This window comes from Haliotis rufescens, unplaced genomic scaffold, assembly GCF_023055435.1.
Source record: "Haliotis rufescens isolate VD_foot unplaced genomic scaffold, xgHalRufe1.0.p SCAF_6, whole genome shotgun sequence".
NCBI classification, from domain to species: Eukaryota; Metazoa; Mollusca; class Gastropoda; order Lepetellida; family Haliotidae; genus Haliotis; species Haliotis rufescens.
Window position 1 is genome coordinate 31,791,960 of NW_025964334.1, and position 22,970 is coordinate 31,814,929.

At 39.1% G+C, this 22,970-nt stretch overlaps 1 protein-coding gene across 2 annotated transcripts in view; it reads right to left on the reverse strand.

The window, feature by feature from the left end:
• Positions 1 to 7,597: 7,597 nt before the first annotated feature.
• Positions 7,598 to 22,970, reverse strand: part of LOC124129030 (glycoprotein-N-acetylgalactosamine 3-beta-galactosyltransferase 1-like) — a 53,118-nt gene continuing 37,745 nt past the window's right edge. For both annotated transcript variants that reach the window (XM_048386679.1, XM_048386678.1), the window contains 2 exons: positions 16,451 to 17,118; positions 7,598 to 9,095 (listed from right to left, as the gene is read on the reverse strand). In XM_048386679.1, the coding sequence (XP_048242636.1) occupies positions 8,853 to 9,095; positions 16,451 to 17,118 (911 nt within the window). In that variant the 3' untranslated portion in view covers positions 7,598 to 8,852. The remainder of the gene's footprint in view (positions 9,096 to 16,450; positions 17,119 to 22,970) is intronic.

Here is a 22,970-nt window from a genome sequence, read left to right on the forward strand (position 1 = left end):
CTTAGGTTTGGTACCTCCCAATATGTTGACTGACATTAGGAGATTACCAGGGTTTGCTACCGGTAATACCGCCTTTCTGACAATCTGGGTAATGCAGAAGGCTGCAGTGTTGGGGAGTCTTCACATTCTCCGAAAAGTTTTGGGTGGGTTTGACTAGACAGCGCTTCCTGGGAGAAGTCCCATTCGCTGTCTGGGCTGCGTGTAGAGGGGGCAAGGGCCCTGAGCTGATGATGAGCCTAACCAACTGTGCAAGGATCACCCAAACTGCTGCATTTTTTATTTTAATCTGTACATTATAATAATAATAATAATAATAATAATAATAATAATAATAATATGCAATGAGTTTAACACATTGTCACCGGATAATCAGAATTTGGCACAAACACAGTATCTTAAGCAACATGATGGAGTGGCTCGATCCTTTTATTACCATCTTCCCGAGGCAAGTGAGTTAACTGACTATAAAAGTCTAGTTTCCACCCTTGCCGAACTAGGCTGGTATTATGGAGTTACATTTTGGCTGGACTAACGAGTCTATGCATAGTCCAATCAAAATCGCGCACCGAAATCGAAATCCGGTTCGTAAAGTTTCATGCAGATTTCGGTCGACTGCAGGATTTGCAAAGCATGTGCACCGCTAACTCGTTGTCAACAGATATTTTCTAAATCTTTTCATGCTTTTAATCAAGGTGCTCACGTGATATGATGCACTTCGCGATGTAAGACTCTCAATATAGATCTTGATTATCAATCAGATCGTCTTGACTGGGCGCCTACGTTTTGTTTGAGGCAAATGCAAGTGGTACGAGAGGTTGAATCTGATTGGTCAATAGGAGAGGCATAGAAAGGACATAACTCGCAATAGCCACTGGTGGCGCTACGATCGAGCCCAGGAATTCCAGCCTAGTTCGGCAAGGGTGGAAACTGGACTTTTAAAGTCAGTTAACTCTCTTGCCTCGGGAAGATGTCTTCACCATGATTGTGTTTTTGACACAGGGATCCATCCATGGTACACAACACGACATTTGGTGTAATAAACTATTTTTACAAGAATTACGTCCCTTGCCACAAGTTTTCAGATTTGGTGCTTCCTGTCTTCAAGGACAAGTTTCCTGAGAAACTGCATGGATATTTGCATGTTTATAAAGTATACTTGATTCTAACAAACACAATTCTGTTGAGCTCTATGGTTAGTGATAACGATGTTTTCTTATTACAATACAGCGAGGATGATTAGTTAATCTCAGAAGAAATGCATTTCTTTTGTTCCTGAACTTTTATCTGCTATGACAAAAGCGTCGCACGCGTACCATCAAATTGGGGATGATGTTACATGTGAGTAGAGGACGGAGAATATCAATAATCATCTAAGATGGTGTTTTATTAAGCGCGTAAGTATAATAGCAGAGATGTTTGTCATTAGTTACTTGTACAAGTATGGCAGCTGCCGAGGTACATTCCACCTTCATCAAGCTGATTATAGGGGGCGTCTTCATTTATTCTGACAAGTATGTCTGAATAAGAAGAAGAATGAGTAATCATCACGCCAATTTCCAGGGTCTTTGGAGAAGAGATTGTAAACCTACATCGTCACGTCACATTATACTTGACGGTTTGCTGGCCTACATGCCTCTTTTTCAAGCCAGGGACACAAAGCGTCACTACAACTGCCGAAGACGTGAATGACAGCTTACTTCAATAATGGCTGTCTTGTTATCAAGCCCAAAGAGCAATTCCAGAACAAAACTGAACCAAATGCCTGTACTCACATCCAACGGAAACCCCCCTTCACGTAACTTAATAAAACGGTCACTTCACAGAATAATTCTGGAGAGAGAGACTACAGCTCTCTATTTAAACTCAAGGCTTCATCGACTCCTGAACATGATCAGAGGAACAATGCATCCAAATAGGAATACGGCCTATAAAGTTACTAAACATTCTTTATATCTAACGACTAGTATTATATCTACCTATATACCACTTTATTGTCACATATTGCGGTAGTTAAAGAAAGCACAGTGCACGGGGGGAGGGGGGGGGGGGGGGGGGGGGGTATTCTGGGGGCGAATATATTTCGTGACACCGGAACTACTGATGTTACTGATTTCAGAAATCTTATTAATCCTCGCAAACATTCGGTTTTAACACTAACTACGTAAAAACTGTCAACATATCCACGCCGTTATACTCTGATTTAAAATCGAAAATATATTCTTTAACACAGGCTACGATTTGAAAATGGTACCAGTGTAATACCAGTGGCTAGAATATCATGGTGCAGCCAGGTTTCTGTTAAACATACAACATCATAACTATCTAATTCAGCACTGATTAAATCTACTTTAAAATCTACTAAGACTGCGTACGTTTATATGTATAATCTTTATAAGCAAAGTAACCCAAAATATAGAGAAATGTGTATCATCTTCCCGAAATGATTAGCATGTAGAATAGATTCAAAAACACCTGTATTGAACAACATCAACCGGCATCGTCAAAGCAAAGTGTACATGTAATTGTTACAATGGGGCTGGCGGTGAATATTAATGAAGAACATCTTGTTAAAAAGACACACCGAAACTGATTTGCATAACTGATGACCACAACATATTGCAAAATATCAAAATAGGAAAAATTATACAGTTTAACCTCACACTGAAGAGAAAACAAGAACGACACAGAGAAGTAAAATAGTACGTCATATAGAACTGAGATAAAGTAATCTGAGAAGGAATTCATACGTTATATACAACTTAAAAATATATTATTATGAAAAACGAAAGGAATGGTGGACCCCCCCCCCCCCCCCCCCCCAATCCACACCCTCAAAATCAATAAAAATTAAAAATCAACAAATACCACACACACACACACACACACACACACACACACACACACACACACACACACACACACACACACACACACACACACACACACAAGTAACTAAATGTATAACTCAGAAAAAATAAAGGAGATAAAAAAATGAATAAAAAAACACGTAAACAAATTAACATTAAAACTATTGGCAACTGCATGGCAATTATTTATGAAACGACCGGGGGAGGAAATATTCTGGGGGGAGATTTTATTTCGTAGGGGCGGATTTGTACCGGTATAAATTTGCCGGGGGGGGGGGAGATTTTATTCTGGGGGCGAATATATTTCGTGACACCGAGACAAGTCATTAATACATTGGACTCAAATAGATAATACAGTGAAGTCAAATTGTGCCCTTGTAGTTAAGGATTACCAACAGCATTCAGATAGGCAGGACACAGATACTAATGATAAATAGAGGTGTGGCCGAGGCCCGGATTATCGCTGTGTTACTAAATCAATTTCAGATTTCTTGTTCTGGAACATTTCCGGTATTACTAATAAACTTCTAGACGATGAATCTGTTTCATATATCACACAGTTTGACTTTATTGGACTCACAGAAACATGGGCCAAGGACTGTGATTTTGATCAACAGCTCGGTGATTACCAGCCATATGTTTTGTCTGCAGAGAGATTGTCATCTTTTGGGAGATTATCGGGGGGGATTGTAGTACTTATTAGAAAGTCTCTAGTCAATTATGTCAAAGAGCACATTATTGGACAGAATGTGATATATGTTATTTTGGATACATCGGTATTTAAGCTAGAAAAAGATGTATTGGTAGCTTGTGTTTATGTCAATCCTGATGGGTCAACTTGGTACAGGGGTAAACCAACAAAATGTGGAATAAGTTTATTATTTGAATCCTTGTTAGATGTTATACAAAAATATGGTGATATGTTTATCATGCTTGGAGGTGACTTTAATTCCCGAACCGGTAATGAGCCCGATGCCGCAGAGAGTAATATTGCTGAAAGGCTTGGCATCCAGGAACCTTCTGATATTTATGGCAACGTGATCACCAAACGTTTCTCTTGTGATACTACTGTTAATCGCCTTGGTAAGATTTTACTAAACGTATGTAGTGCTTTGAATTTGTGCATTTTCAATGGCCGATGTGGATCAGACGCGGCAAAAGGTGACTATACCTTCATCAGCCACAATGGCACAAGCGTAATCGACTATATTGTTGCATCCCCTTCATTGTTTATGTTGTGCAGTTTGACATTGCAAATAGAACAGAGTCGACCCATATGCCAGTTACATGTTCATTTCACGCACGTGCCAAAGCTGGATCGAGAGACCGTGAGCGTGTTGCACGAGACCCAGGGGACAGCTACCGCTTTGTGTGGAACGAGGACAAAACTCAAACTTTTAGAGACAGTTTACTGTCTACAAATTCTATTTCAATACTTGACAAGTGTTCAGATTTTATCGCTTCAGGTAAAATTGATAAAGCAGTTGAGGTATTTTCAGATGTTTTATGTACCGCTGCGAAATGTATGAAACGCCCTTCTTATATTTCTAGAAGTAAACAGCCATGGTTCGATAAGGAGTGTGAATACCACCGCTGTGGAAGATATAGGCTTCTTAAGGTTTTCCGATCACTAAAAGATTCGTCATCACTTTGTAACTATATTAAGGCAAGAAATACTTATACACATGTTATCCGTGAAAAAAAGAAGTTATATCAAGACAATATACAGAGTACCATGTTGACTAACTTGGATAACAGTAAAATATTTTGGGCAAATTTGAAACGTCTGTCTGCTACCACTGTCCGTCCTAAGCCAAATATAAATATTGAGCAATGTTTTTCACATTTTAAGGGGTTGTTCGATTCAGAAATGGGGGATGAAGATAACACTGTGCCAGATAACAATTTTGATGACTTAACTCAATCTATCTTAGACTCGCCAATTGAACAGCAGGAGGTAATTGAGGCAATTAACAAATTGAAAACAGGCAAAGCTGCCGGCAGTGATAAGCTTATTGCTGAAATGTTCAAATACGCATGCGATGTGTTAGTTCCCTACATTACCTGTCTGTTAAACGTTATGTTTGATTCCGCTTATTTTCCGATTGCCTGGTCGACTGGCCAAATTGTACCATTACACAAGAAAGGGGATACTAATACACCCGATAACTACCGAGGGATTACAGTATTAAGTATTTTTAGCAAGTTATATATTTCTGTTCTAAATAGAAGGTTGCAGTCTTGGTGTGATGCCTATGATAAAGTTGTGGAGTCGCAAGCAGGATTTCGTTGTGGCTATTCCACAATTGATAATATGTTTATTTTACAGTCAGTTATAAAGCGTTATCTGGGGAAGAAGCGAGGTAAACTATATGCTTTATTTGTAGACTTCTCCAAAGCTTTCGACTCTATAAACAGATCAAAACTATGGATACTTTTGAATAACAGTGGTGTGTCACCTAAAATGTTTAAATGTATACAATCCATATATACGACGGTACGTTCCTGTGTAAAGTTTAACAATAACTTCTCAGATGTATTCGATTGTGACTTGGGTGTCCGTCAAGGCTGTGTACTGAGCCCGTTTTTGTTTTCATTGTTTATCAATGCTCTAGCTGTTGAAATTGAGGCTAACTGTGAACCCGGAATCAAGCTCCATCCAGACATAATTCAACTATTCCTGCTACTCTTTGCTGATGATGTAATTCTTATATCAGATACTGTATATGGCCTCCAAAAACGCATCGATGTACTCGAACACTATTGCCAGAATTATTTCCTAAAGGTAAATCTTGATAAGTCGAAAATAGTAGTTTTTAAGAATGGTGGTGTACTTTCTAGATCTGAGAAATTGTATTTCAGTGGTTGTCAGTTGGAATGTGTATCATCGTACACATATTTGGGAGTTGTATTTTCAAAGAATTTATCATGGTCGAAACATACTTACAATGCTTCATTACAGGCTAAACGGGTATTGTTCTCGGTTCTAAAATCCCTTTCATCACTTAAACCTATTCCACTGAAACTATTTTTTAAAATATTTGATACTAAAATTGCTCCAATTATGTTATATGGGGCTGAAATGTGGAGTTTTGAAAACTGCAAAGAAATAGAAAGTATCCATGTACTTGCTTGTAAACATCAACTAGGTGTTAAAACGTCTACTCCCAATCATGTTGTGCGAGGAGAGTGTGGAAGATACCCACTGTACATTTCTGCGTATAAACGCTGTATAAAATATTGGTGTAAACTTATGTCCCTACCAAATTCACGATATCCTAAGAAAAGTTATGATATGTTATTTCAGCTAGCCACACATGGTAAAACTAATTGGGCTACAAAAGTCAAAACTCTTTTATACAGCCTTGGATTTGGATATATATGGGAGAACCAATATGTTATTTGACCCGAATCATTTATTTCCGAATGTGAAGATCGGTTAAAATTTGCTTACGAACAGGACTGGCATTGGTCTTTAGCAAATAGTTCTAAAATGTTCCATTATACACTTTTCAAAAATTCATTCAGTCTAGAGTTGTATTTGTCTGCTATCACTATCAACAAATTTCGTGTTGCACCAACCCAGTTTCGCTGTAGCTCCCACACTCTCCATATTGAGACTGGTAGATACGTTAATACTCCACGAGAGCAGAGATTGTGCAATAGTTGCAACCAAAGATATGTCGGGAATGAATATCATTTTTTATTAATTTGTAACGCTTATGATGAACTTCGTTATATGCGCTTGTGTTGAGAAGTCAATCATGCCTTATTGTACGATGATATAGATAAAGATCTCCTACTGATAGTAGCGCATGCTCCTTCTTGTTGGTCGACATAGGATAGTGTTACAAGGAAACCGATGTTATTAGAACGTTTAGAGCAGTGGTTGTATGATAGTCAAAGCATTGATGCAGACGCTCATATTCAGTTGTGGGGGATTTTAACGCCGGAGTCGGCTGTGGAAATCAGCCTCCTGTTTTTGTACATAATGAAGCGATCAGAGATTTTTTTCAAGATGAGCCCGAGCTCCAGAAGATGAGCCCGTGAGAGATATTCATGTCATGGTTGTGTAAATAGATTTGGAAATTTACTTTTAAATTTTTGCTTTATATTTAGATTATATATACTCAGTAGTCGTGTTGCCGGAGATAGTGGTGGTTCTTTAACTTACATCTCTACTTTTTAGCTACTACAAAAACATAACAGTAGACAACAGAATTGAGAGCAAGCATATGCCCGTAGTCTTATATTTCAAAGATATTGTAAAGGATATCATACCAGTAGAAAACATACCATGTCCTGTAAAGTATGGCTGGAATAAGTTGCATGCTGACACTTTTATAGCCACCATGATGGCCCTAAAACACTATGTTACAGATATTGTTAATATTATATAGAGAGAGAGAAGTTAATGAAGCTTTAGACATGTTTGTCAGTTGTATATATAGATCAGCGCAGTGTATTAACAAGAAAGTTGTCATTAATTCCAGAAAGTTTGATTTTTATGGACCGGACTGTCACATAGCATAGATGGAAGCCAAGCGTAGTTCAATACACTTAAAAAATGACAAGAGTTCTTCAAGCAGAATACAATATTGTAAGTTGAGAAACAAATACAAGAGTACCTGTAGATACTGGCAACGTGAGTGCCAACAGAAAATAGGGCAAAGGCTTTAAGACAAGGATGTATGCTGATCCCTGTGCTATTTACATTATTAATAAAAGAATTAGCTACAGATGTTACGGCAAATGGAACTCATGGGATTCTACTCTTTCCAGATATAGTAGAAGTATTAATGTTGTTATTTGCTGATGATGTAATTGTCGTTTCTGATACTATATGTGGTTTACAGCGTCAGATAAATATTTAAGATACACATGCAGATAAGTGGTGAATGACTGTTAACTTGCACAGATCAAATGTTATTGTGTTTAGAAGAGGAGGAAACGTATCAGTTAAAGCTAAAGTTTGGCGTTATAGAGGTCAAGTTTTAGAGGTTGTTAATACTTATCGATATATAGGATTAGTCTACACTTGTAAGTATAGCCTCAGTTAATATGTTGCTGATCTAGTCCTACGTGCCAAAAAGGCTTCATTTGAGTTACTTACAACAACAAGAACAATATCAACTACTGCCCCCAAAGTGTTCTCAAACTTATTTGATTGTCAGATTAGTCAGATTCTTTTGAAATCATCTGAAATTTGGGGGATCAATAGATCTGAGAGCGCAGAGACAATCCACTTACTGGCTTATAAAAACTTGACCACATATACCAAATGCTATAGTTTATGGTGAATGTGGCCGATATACAATGTATATAAACTCACTTGTTCATAGTGTTGGATACTGGTGTAAAATATTATCAATATCATGAGGACCCCCAAGAAGCCTACAATATATTACTTTATTTGGGTGGCTACTGAGTAGGACCCGGGTACCCACAGAACATTGTTTAATGACAAAAAATATGCACCCATTCCATCTGACTTTAATATGGTTGAATAAAGATATAACTTAAGTCAACTTCAGTGTATGCATGACCAGAATGTTTAATTCATGTGTCTCAATACGTTTTGCCAGGGTTATGGTAAAAAGATTCCCAATCGGACATTTTGTACCTATCTCTTGAGGCCTACAGTGGGTATCCGGGGAGGGTCGGGTAGTAGGGGGTGGGTACCCGGGTTGTAAATCTTGACTCGGCCCAGCCCTAATAGTTATCATGCACGGAATGGGGTTCATTTAACTTCAATGAGTTACACATATCCCCATTTCATTACCTGAATAGAATTGACATGCATCATTGTTATAGGGAATAGCAGCCTTATGAATACACCGGGGATGAAGGAACGTAGGGTGTTCAAATCCATGAAGTATTGACGACGCTTCCACCAAAGTCACCTTTGTTTTTCTTCCTTCTTCATTCTGATACGCCATGATATAACTACAATACTGTTCAAACTGGCTACTCTTTTGGCTTGGATTATTCAAGTTCTTGTGGTACGAAGTCTGGAATATCCTCTGGAATATAATTTGCGAAAACCTCATCTTTGGTTTTATGTTGTATTTCTGATACTCTTTTGAAAAACATATCCTCAAAGTCTCCTATTGGGGGGTCGTAGTTGCCGTAGACGGTGATCCTGTAGAGGAGGATGTCGATGATGTACATCAGGTGGTACGAGACGTAATGGAAGCTGATGGATAACTGACTGCAGCACTCCGGACCCTGAAACAGGCAAGTGTTCTATGGTGATAGGCATCTCTCTGAACCCGGAAACAGACAAGCATGTACTGTGACAGACATCACTCTCTAGACCCTGAAACAGAAAAGCGTTACAATTGAAACAGTCTGTTTTATAACTAAAATTGTTGCGGGGAATTAACTCCGGGATCTCCACGCCTTCAAAAACAGACAGAGAGGTTCTCAGGCAAAATGCAGGAATGTTTGTTTTATATGATATTAAATAGGCAACAAACATACATTTAAACAAAATCTACTTATTCCATTTCATAGTTAATAGTTAGGACAACATAATGAGCAATTAACTGGTATCAGTTGAGTATCAGGCTCAAACTACTCCCCTCGTTCTATATCCGATTCTTGAGTATCAGGCTCAAACTACTCCCCCTGTTCTATATCCGATTCATGAATATCAGGCTCAAACGACTCCCAGTTTTCTATATCCGATTCTTGAGTATCAGGCTCAAACTACTCACAGTGGTTGTGAGATTATAACTACCATTTGTTAGATCTGTCAAACAGACTATCCACTCACACTTCCTTTTAAAATCTTAGACACACATTTGTATTATATGAAACTCGGTAAAGTTTGATTCACAAACATCAAATGCCACGTTGTACAGCTTATTAGGTAGGTAAATATATCTGATGTTATTTACTCAGTTTATAATGCGCAGTTACCGAGATATAATGTATTGTAATTGGTGAATCGCTGCATTAAAAACAATAGGTAACATTAATAAGACCATTAGTTTTCGTGTATAAAGAGACATAAGTGTATCAACCACCTATTACCCAATAAAACAATGACCGCGCAATGACTTCGTACACAAACTTCAAAAAGGAAACTTATTATCATATCACATTAGGTAAATTAATAGTTTTCATGTGTTTGAAAAATATAGATTTCCATTAATTTTGTTTCATAATGATCGTGCATACATATCAACATATTACATGAAGAAATAAGATTGTCAAACAGGTCAAGGTGCCAATATAATTATCTTTCTTAAAAATATTACAGCCATTACAATCAAACATCAGATGCAGTATTATTTGAAAACTCAAAGTTAGTAAATCAAACAGAATAATGAATACAAATCTTTCCTAAGTTAAAACAATATTGCAGTAAAGCGTCAATATCGCATCATATCCAGCCAGTATGTCAGAAAATAAAGATGCTGATGTGTAACAGTATTTAAAAAGTTTAAACGAAATGACATGATAATGTCCTTAAAATTCATCACATAAAATCTTATTATGCAAAAACTAAATGCGGTGCTATTATCGAAAATACTGTGCTGTATCATCGAAAATATATTATTTGTGTACGACAGACTGTTGCACAATTAGTGTCAAAACATTTGTATTCTTGAAAACAAATGGGGGAGTCATTTGAACCTGGGGAGTTATCTGATCCACGATTTCGTATCCCCAAAGTTCGGAGCCGTATGTTAGAATGGGCAGAACCATGCTATCAAAAATCTTTAGTGCAGTCGTAATTGGTAAGCCACCACACATAGAGTGCAATCTGTATATGATTAAGCATACTTTCTCCGCCTGCTTTGCCAACACCTGTTTCGATCTCGTCCAAACTAGTTTAGGTGTAAAATATAGACCAAGATATTTCTAGAAGGAGACGGTTTCGATCTGAGAGCCCCTGTAATACCATTTTTCATACTGCCGTAGTTATCCACCATTTCGGAATACAATAATCTTCGATTTTTGTATATTTAGGTTTATACCCAATTTTTCACAAAAGTTGCTAACGTAATATATTTGTTCTTGGAGTTTGCCTGCGGAATCTGCAGAGTTACCAACATCATCAGCATAGAGAAGTGAACATATATTAGGATAATATCCAGATATGAAAATGCCTCTACAGTTTGAAGAAGCCATCTCAGTAACCAATTCGTTGATGTAAAATGAAAATAACAGCGGGCTGACCATACATCCTTGGCGAGTACCAGCCCAGCACTGAAAAAAGTCTGTGAGACCTTGATCTGTCTGTACACAAGTCTGTAGTTTTGAATACATATTTCTTAAAACAGTTAAAATATTTCCATCTATTCCACAGCTAATAAGTCGATGCCAAAGTAAAGTGTGATTTACGCAATCAAAGGCTTTTGAGAAGTCTATGAAGAAAACATATAATCTGCCACCTGTTGATTTAGAGAGGTATTTTTTAATCATCCCCTAAAGAGAAAACATGTTGTCCACCGTCGAATAACCTTTCCTGAATCCAGCTTGATTTTCATAAATAACATCATTTTCATGAGACCAATTTTGGTCTTTGGTTTAATATTTTGGTGAAAACCTTTCCAATCACTGGTAATAGAGAGATTCCTCTGTAGTTGTTTGGATCAGATAAAGTGCTTTTTTTATGAAGAGGGCATATGATTGCCTTGCACCAATCAATCGGGAAATTCCAAGTTTTCATTATTTCATTAAACAATTGAAATGAGGAATGTTTAAGTAATTCCGATGGAATTCCATCGCAACCTGCAGCTTTATGACATTTAACTTCCTGAAAGGTTATGTCTCTATTAAGTTGATCAGGTAGTCCTTCATTGCAATTGTTACAATGTGAATCATGCTCGAATAAATGTTAATAACTTTATCTATAATAATCGACCTGTATTCAGTAACTGTTTAAAGTAATTATGCCATTCAGTGCCACTGACTTTGATACCTGTAGAAGACGAGTTGGTCTTTTTTAAATGATTTAGTAGATTGCCACAGTTCATCAGGATTGACACGAATACTAAAAAGTTTATCTCTGATTTCTTGCCGAAAAGACGATTTACAACCATGACACACTGATTTAAATATTCGCTTCTTTTGTTTATAAATTTGCAAATCAAGTGAAGCGTCAGTCAATCTAAATTTTTCAAAGGCCCGATACTTTTCACACTTGGCTGTCTCACACTGCATGTTCCACCACGCGGGCTGTCTGGCGGGTATAGAGTCACGTGACCCATGTCGTCTGCTCACTGAAGCTGCTGCCCGCTCGAAAAGATGGGATATCTTATTGACGGCGTTATCAATATCCTTATAAATTTCATCACTAATAACCTTCATCAGTGATTTTGAAACATCATCAGTGATTATTTTATCAGAGACTTTTTGGCAGCTATCTCTCCAAACGCATCTTTCTATGTAGAGGGTGTCAGTAACATGTCACTGGCTCTATCCATAAGCTTAGTGTTAATATTCAATTCACAAATAATAGGAAAGTTATCAGATTCGTCCAGACTCAGCAAGCATATAATCCACTGTGCTACGTCCATTGTTTGCAGTACATGTGTAATTACCAACCTAATCCCCGGAAAACCTTCCATTAAGAAATTGAACACAATATATACAGCAAATTTCAAGCAGCCTTCTACCAAAGTTGTTTACCTCTTTATCTCTGTTTTTACGGGGTAGTGAAAATCCATCGCTGTCATACCAATCACTAGCAGGTAGATATTCTGCATTGTCATCAATAATGTAGTCTTCTTCAACACCTGTTCTACAACTAAAGTCTCCTATTAACAGTAATTCTGCATCACATGTATTATTCATTTCATAAAGTGTTTCTTCAAGAATATCGAGACTGTCTTTATCTGTTCCCTCATAGAAGGTTGAGTTTTCTGGAGAGATGTAGAGAAATCCAACAATTACATCTGTTTCCATATTGAACTAGTTTCCATCCAAAAGAATGTAAACAGCATCCGGAACACATTGTACAATTCTCTTGACACCATAGCATGTAGACTGGTGAATAAACACACCTATTCCCCAATGTCTACCTTTACTTCTACAGAAGTAAAACACCTTATAGGAGGAAAGAAAGTCACACAGTTCTGAATGTGAATAGCACCATGTCTCTAACAAACTGACAATGATGTATTGTGAAAAATATCGTTAATGTTACTGTTATGTTTATACTGTTTCAATGACTGACAATTCCAAGAGAGAATATTGAAATTGTTTATGCAGGAAGAATGGGTAGACTTTGTATCAATCAAACCCTGGCCACACCCCTATTTCAGTTCAATGAGTTCCTCTGTTTCAATATTTATATCAAAGAGTTTATTGTCAATCATTAACTTGTCAAAGCGGAGATAGGCTTCCTTACTGTCTTTCCTGGCATCAAGCACATGTGTGATAAGTTTCCTCCTCTTTTGTCTCACTGTGAAGCTGTAGTCCTCGCTCATCTTGAATGGAGACTGCTTCAGCTTGTCCCTGGCACGGAATAGAATGTCTGACTTGGTCTTACTACTGGTAAGCTTAACCACTATTGGTCGAGACTTACCCCCAGACCTCTTCCTACCCACTCTGTGTGCTCTGACTATCACAACTTGATTCCCATCCTGTGCATTTTCCATTTCAAGTTTATCTTGCATAATGTTTCTGACCTGTTCTTCACAATCAGCCCAGGTTTCTCTCTCCTCACCAGTCTTTTCTGGGACTCCATATACAACAATATTATCCCTCCTAGACCGATTTTCTAAATCATCGGTTTTAGAAAACAAGTCATTTGTTTTGGTTGCTAAGGATTCCTAAGGTATTTCTACTCGCTGTTTTAAAGTTTTTACTCCTTTTTGTAAACCCTTTACGATATCTGCAAGTTTCTTGACTGTAATGACAGGACCAGGGTTAGTTTCCACATCACTACAAACAGTTATTGTCAACATCATCATAACGAAAACTGTAGCCACACAAAGTGACATACTCAAAGTCGGGATTCTAAACTTCACCTTTAGTTTTCTAGGCGAAAAGGTTCCAATTTTCACTCTCCATGTGACAATGTCCACTCCAATACTGCTTTTAGTGAGTTAACTTGCCTTCTTTTATGACTTTACAAAAAAAATATTGATGAGCTCGTTGTTTCATGTAACTCTCAGGGGAGGTCACTCTATCATGCAAGTATATGAAAATATATTAAAAGACATTGCATAGTCTGTGCGCATTAAGCTAAAGAAACAGTTTCACTTTTTGTGTATTGTATTCCAGACATATACGGTCACAGACTGGTTATATTTAAATAAATACATTTAGCTACCGATGCTAAGGTACTCATTATTATATTGATACATAAAATACAGTGAAAATACAAACAATGAGAATAATAACATGCTAATAGAACACGTTGACAACCAAGTCACGTGATACAGTAAACGTTTTACACGTTGGACAATAAACATCCATGACTTCCAGAACTAAAAGGGCGTACGATTTTAGATTGATACTTAAACGACTGGAATACCATCACTAATATGTTATCCGGGACTCTCTATTATTTACTCTTATTCAGTCTTATATTTTGATGTCTAGTTTAACTACACGAAGTTAACATATCGCAGCCAAATCGTTGATTTCAAGTTCATTGTACCAACAAAGTAGTAAAGTTAGAATAATTTTAAGTAAGTTTTAACAAAATGGCAAGACAGAGAGATACTCCCGCATTTATACCGGAGACCTCCTGTCCACGTTTGAAAGCATGTCGATACCCGTCTGTCCAGTTTGGAATCTTTAACAATGTCTTACCACATGTTGGTCATTTTATGCAAGTTTTGATGTCCTGGTTTGCTTTGTTAATTGTTATAGGCTGGTCAGCAAAGAGGGTCAACAAGGGTCAACAAGGGGAGTCATCTGGGCCCAGGAGGGGAGTTAGCTGAGCCTAGAGGGAGTGTTTTGAGTCTGGCTAGAGGAGTCATGTGAGCCTAGGCCCTTATGACTCGAGAGTCTTTTGAGCCTATGCCCATATGACTCTAGAGTCAAATTTAGGGGGAGTCGTTTGAGCCTACTACATCGGTTCTAGAATGTCAATAGAGCTAGCTGATTAACATCTACCAGCTCGTTTGACTGGTTTCGACAGCTTGCATCTCGAAGCGTTACGTATAATGATACAAGTGAAAACTGAAAACTATGTAGCGTTTACTGGCTTGGGAATATGAAACCAAAAGTAGTAGAATATATTTGAATTTGATAAAAACTTGGCAGAAATATATAGTAATTTTGACACTTTTATGGTATGACAGACAAACTCTGTACCCTGAAACAGGAAACAGTGATGCACAGTGACATGCTTCTGGCTGGACCTTGAAAAACACTAGCGTTGTACAGTGATATACATGTGCATATGTGGATCCTGAACAGACAACACTGTTATAGTATGACAGGCAATACTCTGTACCCTGAAACAGGAAACAGTGATGTACAGTGACATGCTTCTGCCTGGACCTTGAAACACAATAGCGTTGTACAGTGATATACATGTGCATATGTGGATCCTGAACAGACAACACTGTTTTACAGTTACATACATCACTCTCGACCCTGAAACAGAGAAGTGTTGAACATTGACAGGCGTCTTTCTGGACCCTGAAACAGATAACAGCGTGAAACGAACAACAGAATTGTACATTGACATACATCTCTCCGGACCCTGAAACAGACAATAGTGTTGTTCAGTGACGGGAAACTCTCTTGACTCTGAAATTGACATCAGCGTTGCTCGGTGACAGGCTTCTCTCTATATCCTGAAGCAGACAACAGTGTTGTACATTGACATACATCTCTCTTGACTCTGAAATAGACAACACCGCTGTACAGTGACAGATGTCTCTCTGAACCCTGAAACAAACAGCACAAAGTCCAGTTTCCACCCTTGCCGAATTACGGTGGAATTTTCTGGCTCGATCGTAGCGCCACCAGTGGCTATTACGAGTTGACTAATTGACCAATCACTTGCATTTGCTTCAAACAAAATGGCGGCGCCCAGCCAGGACGAACTGATCAATAATCAAGATCTATAGAGTAATAAAACGGGTTTTACCTCGCGAAGTGCATCAGATCACTTGAGTACGTTGATTAAAAACATGAAAAGATTTGGAAAGTATGTGTCGACGCCCAGTTGTTGGTACACTGCTTTGCAAATCCTGCAGTCGACCGAAATGTGCACCTTTAATTCCATGTTGTTTGCGAAGCGGTTGTCTCGTTCGTCACGCGATTTTGATTGAACTGTGCATAGACCCGTTAGTCCAGCCAAAATATAACTCCATAATTCTAGCCTAGTTCGGCAAGGGTGGAAACTAGACTTTTATAGTCAGATAACGCCGTTCCCTCGGGAAGATGCATTTGTGTGCACTTATTTGGGGGACTGGCTACATCATTCTGGAACAGCGCCACAGGGTCTGGCAGAAGTACAGCGAGAAGCGTTACTATCCGCATTGAAACATCACTGATTATATTGGCCAGTTAGATACCTACGATATTGGTTTAATTGATCCAAACGTGAAAGCATAATAACTCATTGGAACATCACTGTTCTACATGTTTTACATACTTACTGCTTGGACTGGGTGTGCCGGATACACTTTGAGATACCATGGTAAAGGACCGATTATGTGCTGTTCAATTCGTTGAGGGTGAAATGTGTCTCTTCCAAACTTGTCATAAGACACGTAGGCTTTGGCGCCTATCGTCTCCATACAGCGACCAACATCCACATCCTCATCGTTACCGTCTTTAGCGCAAGGTTCATCCTCTCCAAAGCCTTTCTCAACAAGCAAGCGTAGAGCTTTCTTACTAATAGCATAACTTCCGCCCCCACTCATATAACCATTGTGAACCAAAACCTTAAAATGATAACCAATGTAAACCGGTTCAAGTGGGGAAAATTTTGATAAAAGAAAACGTAGATTTTCCATGATCACATAACTGTCGTCGTCCGCTTTCAGGACCCAGTCGTAGGCATCACCGTATTCCTTGTAAACCGTTTCCAAAGCTTGCATAGTTTTGGCTGTCAGATGATCGCGACCGTCGAGGACGTCCAATGATATATGATTGAACTTGGAATGGTGAGCAACAAACACGAACAGCAGTTTGTTACATCTTGCCCCCCACGTCGCATTCACTGCATGGGCTTTCGTATGTTCGTTCTGGATCGTTGTTGGGACAACACATAAGATCCGTACTCGTTTCTGTAATTCTCCGGAAATTGTGTTATTAACCAGGACTGCAAGAAAGACAATTCTGATAATATACTGAGTCAAATTAAAAACTTCAAATTTTTAAAAGTAATCCCATATATGATATACAACGGACAAATGTATCAGAGAAGGTAATTTTTAATCATTAATGTCCAAAGAAGGATTTTAATTAATGGTGGTAACCATAATTTGTTCCAAGCACCTACGGTATTCGGTAATAACATCAACAGTTTAAATCATAAGTCCCAAGCACGAGAATCTGATGGCACACAAGTTCAGTAGCGTGTATGGCCGCCATGTGCGTTGACAACTGCCACACAACGTCTCCGCATGGACCTTGTGATGCTTGTGAACACATGTTGCTGCAAAATAGTGCCAAGATCTTGCAAATTCTGTGGTTGGTTCTGGAGAGTGCGCAGACTTCTGCCAAGAACATCTCAGACGTGTTCGATGGGATTGAGGTCGGGAGACCTTGACGGCCAGTCCATGACGTTGACTCCCGCATTCTGAAGGAAATTCCTTGTCAAAATTGCTGTGTGGGGTCTGGCATTGTCGTTTTGGAAGATCAAACCGGGTCCATGTGCTGCCATAAAAGGCAGAAGTTCTTGTACCAGTACCTGGTCGCGGTAAGCAGCAGCGTTGAGGTTGCCACGGATGACAAGAAGCCTGGAACGTGCATTGCCACCGAAAGCACCCCACACCATGACACTTCCGCCGCGAAACCTGTCAACTTCCTGTACACAACACTGGGCGTAACGTTCATGGCGGCGCCTCCACACCCTCGCCCTACCATCAGCAAATCGAAGATTAAATCGGGATTCATCACTGAAGACGACTTCATTCCTCTGAGTCCATCGTTAGTGTCGCTGTGCCCACAATTGACGTTGACGTCAGTCAGAATCGGCCCGCAGTATGGCCGTCGTGCTTGAAGGTGAACAGTTCTCAGACGGTTTCGAACAGTTTGCGCGCTCAGTCTACCCCTAAACAGTTCATTTCTGGTTGATCATGATGTAGCCGTCCAAAATCGGTTACGGAGGTGACGTAAGACAATATGACGATCCTCTGCATGTGACGTCACACGCGGTCGACCTGGCCGAGGGCGATCAGCGGTGGTACCCGTTTGCTGTAGACGCGTCTGTAAATCATAAACCATCCGTCGACTACAACACATCGTCCTTGTGACTTCAGCTACGGACGTTCCCGTCTGCAACATGCTGATGGAACGTTCACGTTGCACATTTGAAAGGCGTTGCATGACAAATGGCCGTAAAGTCTTTTGTTTTTCTTTTTTTGTTAATGACTGCTAACAAGTATGGCTGAAAACACGTGCGGTATTAAGGTCACGTGACCAGTTGCACGTGAAAAAACACTTTTGCTGTGCACATGATTTTGATCGATTCACCAGCACAAAAACGGGTGTTATCTGGAGACAATACGTGGCCATTACTGTTTAAATACACAATAAGGGCCCACAATGATAACTGGTCAAAATGTTGAAATTTTAGGATTGTGGAGTTTTTAATTTGGTTCAGTTTATATCAAAGAAAGCATTTCGACATACAAAACAAAATCTAAACTATGTGAACGCCACTCCACAACAAAATGGACGCGAGTTACTTACTTTCTTAAATTAGGAATTTAACGTGCGCTTTCCGACATATGCGTATTTCGCGCACGGGCCCGACAGGCCATTTGGTGTTTGGTCGAAAAGGATATGTCCGAAAAGGCTTTTCAACTGAAGTCATTCGAATTAATATCGGGGTCCGGATCAATGAGTTTTTACTGTATGGGTATTGTATCAACACCGAATAGATGGTATCAGTCAGAGAAAGCATGACGTCAGCTGACCTTATGTTACGTGTATCTTAAACTCGTCAACACTCGCAACACTTTTCAGGTATCATGTTCCATCGGTTAACATGACGTTCAATTAGGCCGACATTACGTTACATGAATCTAAAGACGTCAGACCACAATCCTTATCTCCAGAAAGATTTCTCAAGTCTTACGTGCCATCGGTTAACATGACGCTAGCTGAGACCGACATTATGTTACGTGTATCTAAAGACGTCAGACGGCTCTCCTTATCTCTGGTAAGATTTCTCAAGTCGTACGTGCCATCGGTTAACATGACGTTGAATGAGGCCGACATTACGTCCCGTGTATCTAAAGACGTCAGACCACTCTCTTTATCTCCAGAAAGATTTCACAAGTCTTAAGTGCCATCGGTTAACATGACGTTGAGTTAGGCCGTTATTATGTTACGTTATCTAAAGACGTCAGACGGCTCTCCTTATCTCTAGTAAGATTTCTCAGGTCTTAAGTGCCATCGGTTAACATGACGTTGAATTAGGCCGATATTATGTTACGTTATCTAAAGACGTCAGACCACTCTCTTTATCTGAACAGGGACACATATTTTAAGTCTTATATTCTCATGTCTGATAAATGGGGTATGATCCGGACTAATCCATTTACCACTTGGGTTACAGGCATTAGACATTGGGAGAACTCAGACGTGACATTTGTGATTTTAAGCTATCTGACAAATGAGATGTGTGACAAATGGGGTGAGACCCAGTAACCTACCGCATCTTGTCAAATTGCTTACGTGGTCAAATTACGACAAACGCCAGCCAGTGCATACTTATATATGAGCATGCTACTACCACCTTCCTTGTCAACTACAACAACAGATGCATCTATAGTTTAAAGATCACGGACTGACACTATAAACAGAGCAGCCAAAAATAATAATGAAATTATATCAATACACGAAAATAGAAATAATATCAATACAAAAACAGAAATTCTACAAATACCAAAACTTGCAATAGATATGTGTACCCTACTCACATACGTGAGTCCCAAAGAGGGACACGTCAGCCGAAATTGCTATGGCAGAAGGCGACCTTTAAACACTTTAAAGAAACAACAACTGAGCTACCTTTTCATCACGCTGCATCCTCCTGTTAAAAAATAACACGTGCAAAAGATACGCCTACGCCATATTGCAGACACACAGAAGATACGTATACACTACTTTGCAGAAACACTGATGTTAGGTATACACCACATTGCAGACACACACATGATAGGTATACAACATATTGCAGATGCAAAGGAAACGTATACACCACAATATAGACACGAACGATACGTATACACTATATTGCAGATACACAGACTATACGTATACACTTTTTTTTGCAGACACACAGACGATAGGTATACACAACATTGCAGACAGACGATACGTACACACCATATTAAGACACACAGACGATACGTATACACGACACTGCAGACACATAGACGATACGTATGCATCATGTTGCAGATACACAGAAGATACGAATACACCACATTGCAGACACACAGAGGATAACACTGGTAAAGCAGGTGATGTGCACTTGGCATCCTCAGTTATTAGGAACCGTTCAGAAAGGTATTATAGATAAGGGAAAGAGCTTTCCAGGTCAGTAGGTCAGTTATGCCGTTACAGGACATTATGATTTGACAGAGCATATCCAACTTTGCAGAATTGGAATTAAATCCATCAAAATATCTTAATCGCTAACGACAAGACCATATGCATATGGATGTAGACACGTTACTGACTGTGAGGACTCAGCGGACGCGGCTGGCTACATAGAGGTGAACAGGGAATAGATCTTGGAGTTCAGTCCAGAGCAGTTCGAGTTTAGACGTCAAAAAGACGTCAAAAGATTGTAGTTCGTGTTAGTCTGCCTGGCGCACGGCATTAAGACGAGGGGTTAAAACAAGGATTTACCATCTCATAATTAGTACATTGTGTCTGAATGGGATATTCATTGAAAACTGAGGTATGGTATTTCAATTGGCTGGTACGATTAAACTGACACATGCACAGGAACACGACTAGTATGAGCAGCCACACGAGCATGCATACATAAGTGATATCTTAAACGAGAAGTTAATCCCATTTCACATAACCCCACTAGCTAACTGTTTTGTACAATACGTTTAATCATATTAAAACCAACAACAAAATCCCTTTCGATTTGCGAACGCCTCCGTGGTCCAGTGGTAGAGCGTCCGTCCCGAGGGAGGGTGGTCCGGGGTTCGACCACCGGCTGCGTCATACCAAATTACGTTAAAAGATGGTACATGTTGTTTCCCTGTCTGGCGCTCGGCATTAGGGGGCTAAAACAAGGACTGGTCACCTCGGAGTCTGTAAACTGTGTTTGAATGGGGCATTATTCATGTTAAACTGCGGCATGGTATCTCAGAAGGCTAGCACTATACATCGGCATCAGTCCTGACTAGTACAAACAGCTACATATAGGCACACGTGCGTGCACGTCGCTGTATAAGTGCAGTAATCTCGGACGCGACGTTAAACCCCATTTCAACTCACCTTTCAATTTGGTTATTCCAATATGTTGTGATAAGAGCATGTTTTTAATCTGCATTTAGAAGATGCTTAAGAGATATATATTTCCAATCAAGATACCACAGTTTGGAGACGTCTACTTTTTTAGTGCATTCTGCTAATATAAAATCTCTTCTGCAACCCGAATTATACATAACAGTACTCAGAGACAAACGATTAGTTGGAGCAATGTGTAAATTTCGAATATCTCTTTACAACGTTCGAGTCAACATTATTCGCAAAAGGTCATTGTTAAATATACTTCATACAGAATCCATATGCAAAGAATGTGACCTGCATTTATTAGAGGATGAATACCATGACATTGTCTTTTTTTTGTGTAAGAAATATATTCAATTGTGAAATACTTTTCTTACCTCATAACACAGAAATATTATATAGGTAATATTACGTTTGCAAGTTTATTTAAATCCTCTGATATTATTGTCCTAAGCTTGATAGACCCGTGAAGATTCCGGGGTAGAATAGATCTTCGGCAACCCATACTTGCCGTAAAAGGCGACTATGCTTGTCGTAAAAGGCGACTAACGGGATCGGGTGGTCAGGCTCGCTGACTTGGTTGATACATGTCATCGATCCCAATTGCGTGGATCGATGCTCATGCTATTAATCACTGGATTGTCTGGTCCAGACTCGATTATTTACAGACCGCCGTCATATAGCTAGAATATTGCTGAGTGCGGCGTTAAACAACCAACCAACCAACCAACCGGGGTAGAATAGGTCTTCAGCAACCCATGCTTACCGTAAAAGGCGACTATGCTTGTCGTAAAAGGCGACTAACGGGATCAGCTGGTCAGTCTCGCTGACTTGGTTGATGCATGTCATCGATCCCAATTGCGTGGATCGATGCTCATGATATCAATCACTGGATTGTCTGGTCCAGACTCGATTATTTACAGACCACCGTCATATAGCTGGAATATGGCTGAGTGCGGCGTTAAACAACAAACAACAATGAGTGACTAATTGGCATTTAGCTCACTCACTATATTTATATAAATTATTTTTAATGAGATCGACAGAGATGTAACACTCTTGACATGTGACCTAAAACCTAATTTATCTTACAACTGTACTATGGGCCATGTGGCCTGAATTACGAAATAAACTTGATTAAATTTGCACGTTTAGGCTTTAATTAATACAATTTATATATAACAGTATATATAAAATTCCAGTCAATGTGCAAAACCAGTCAATGCGTAAATGTGACTGACTTATTGCGCGCATGTTTACCCACGTACATGGATGGTTGCATACATGTGTGTATATATGGCATGAGGGATGGGGTATTTGGGTATCTACGTATATTAAACGTATGTATTCCTCTGTGTGTGCGTGCCTGTATGTATGTTAGTGGATGTGGGGTTGTGCATGTGTTTTTGTAATAATTATATATTGTTATATATATGACATAAATATGAACGTATATATAATGAC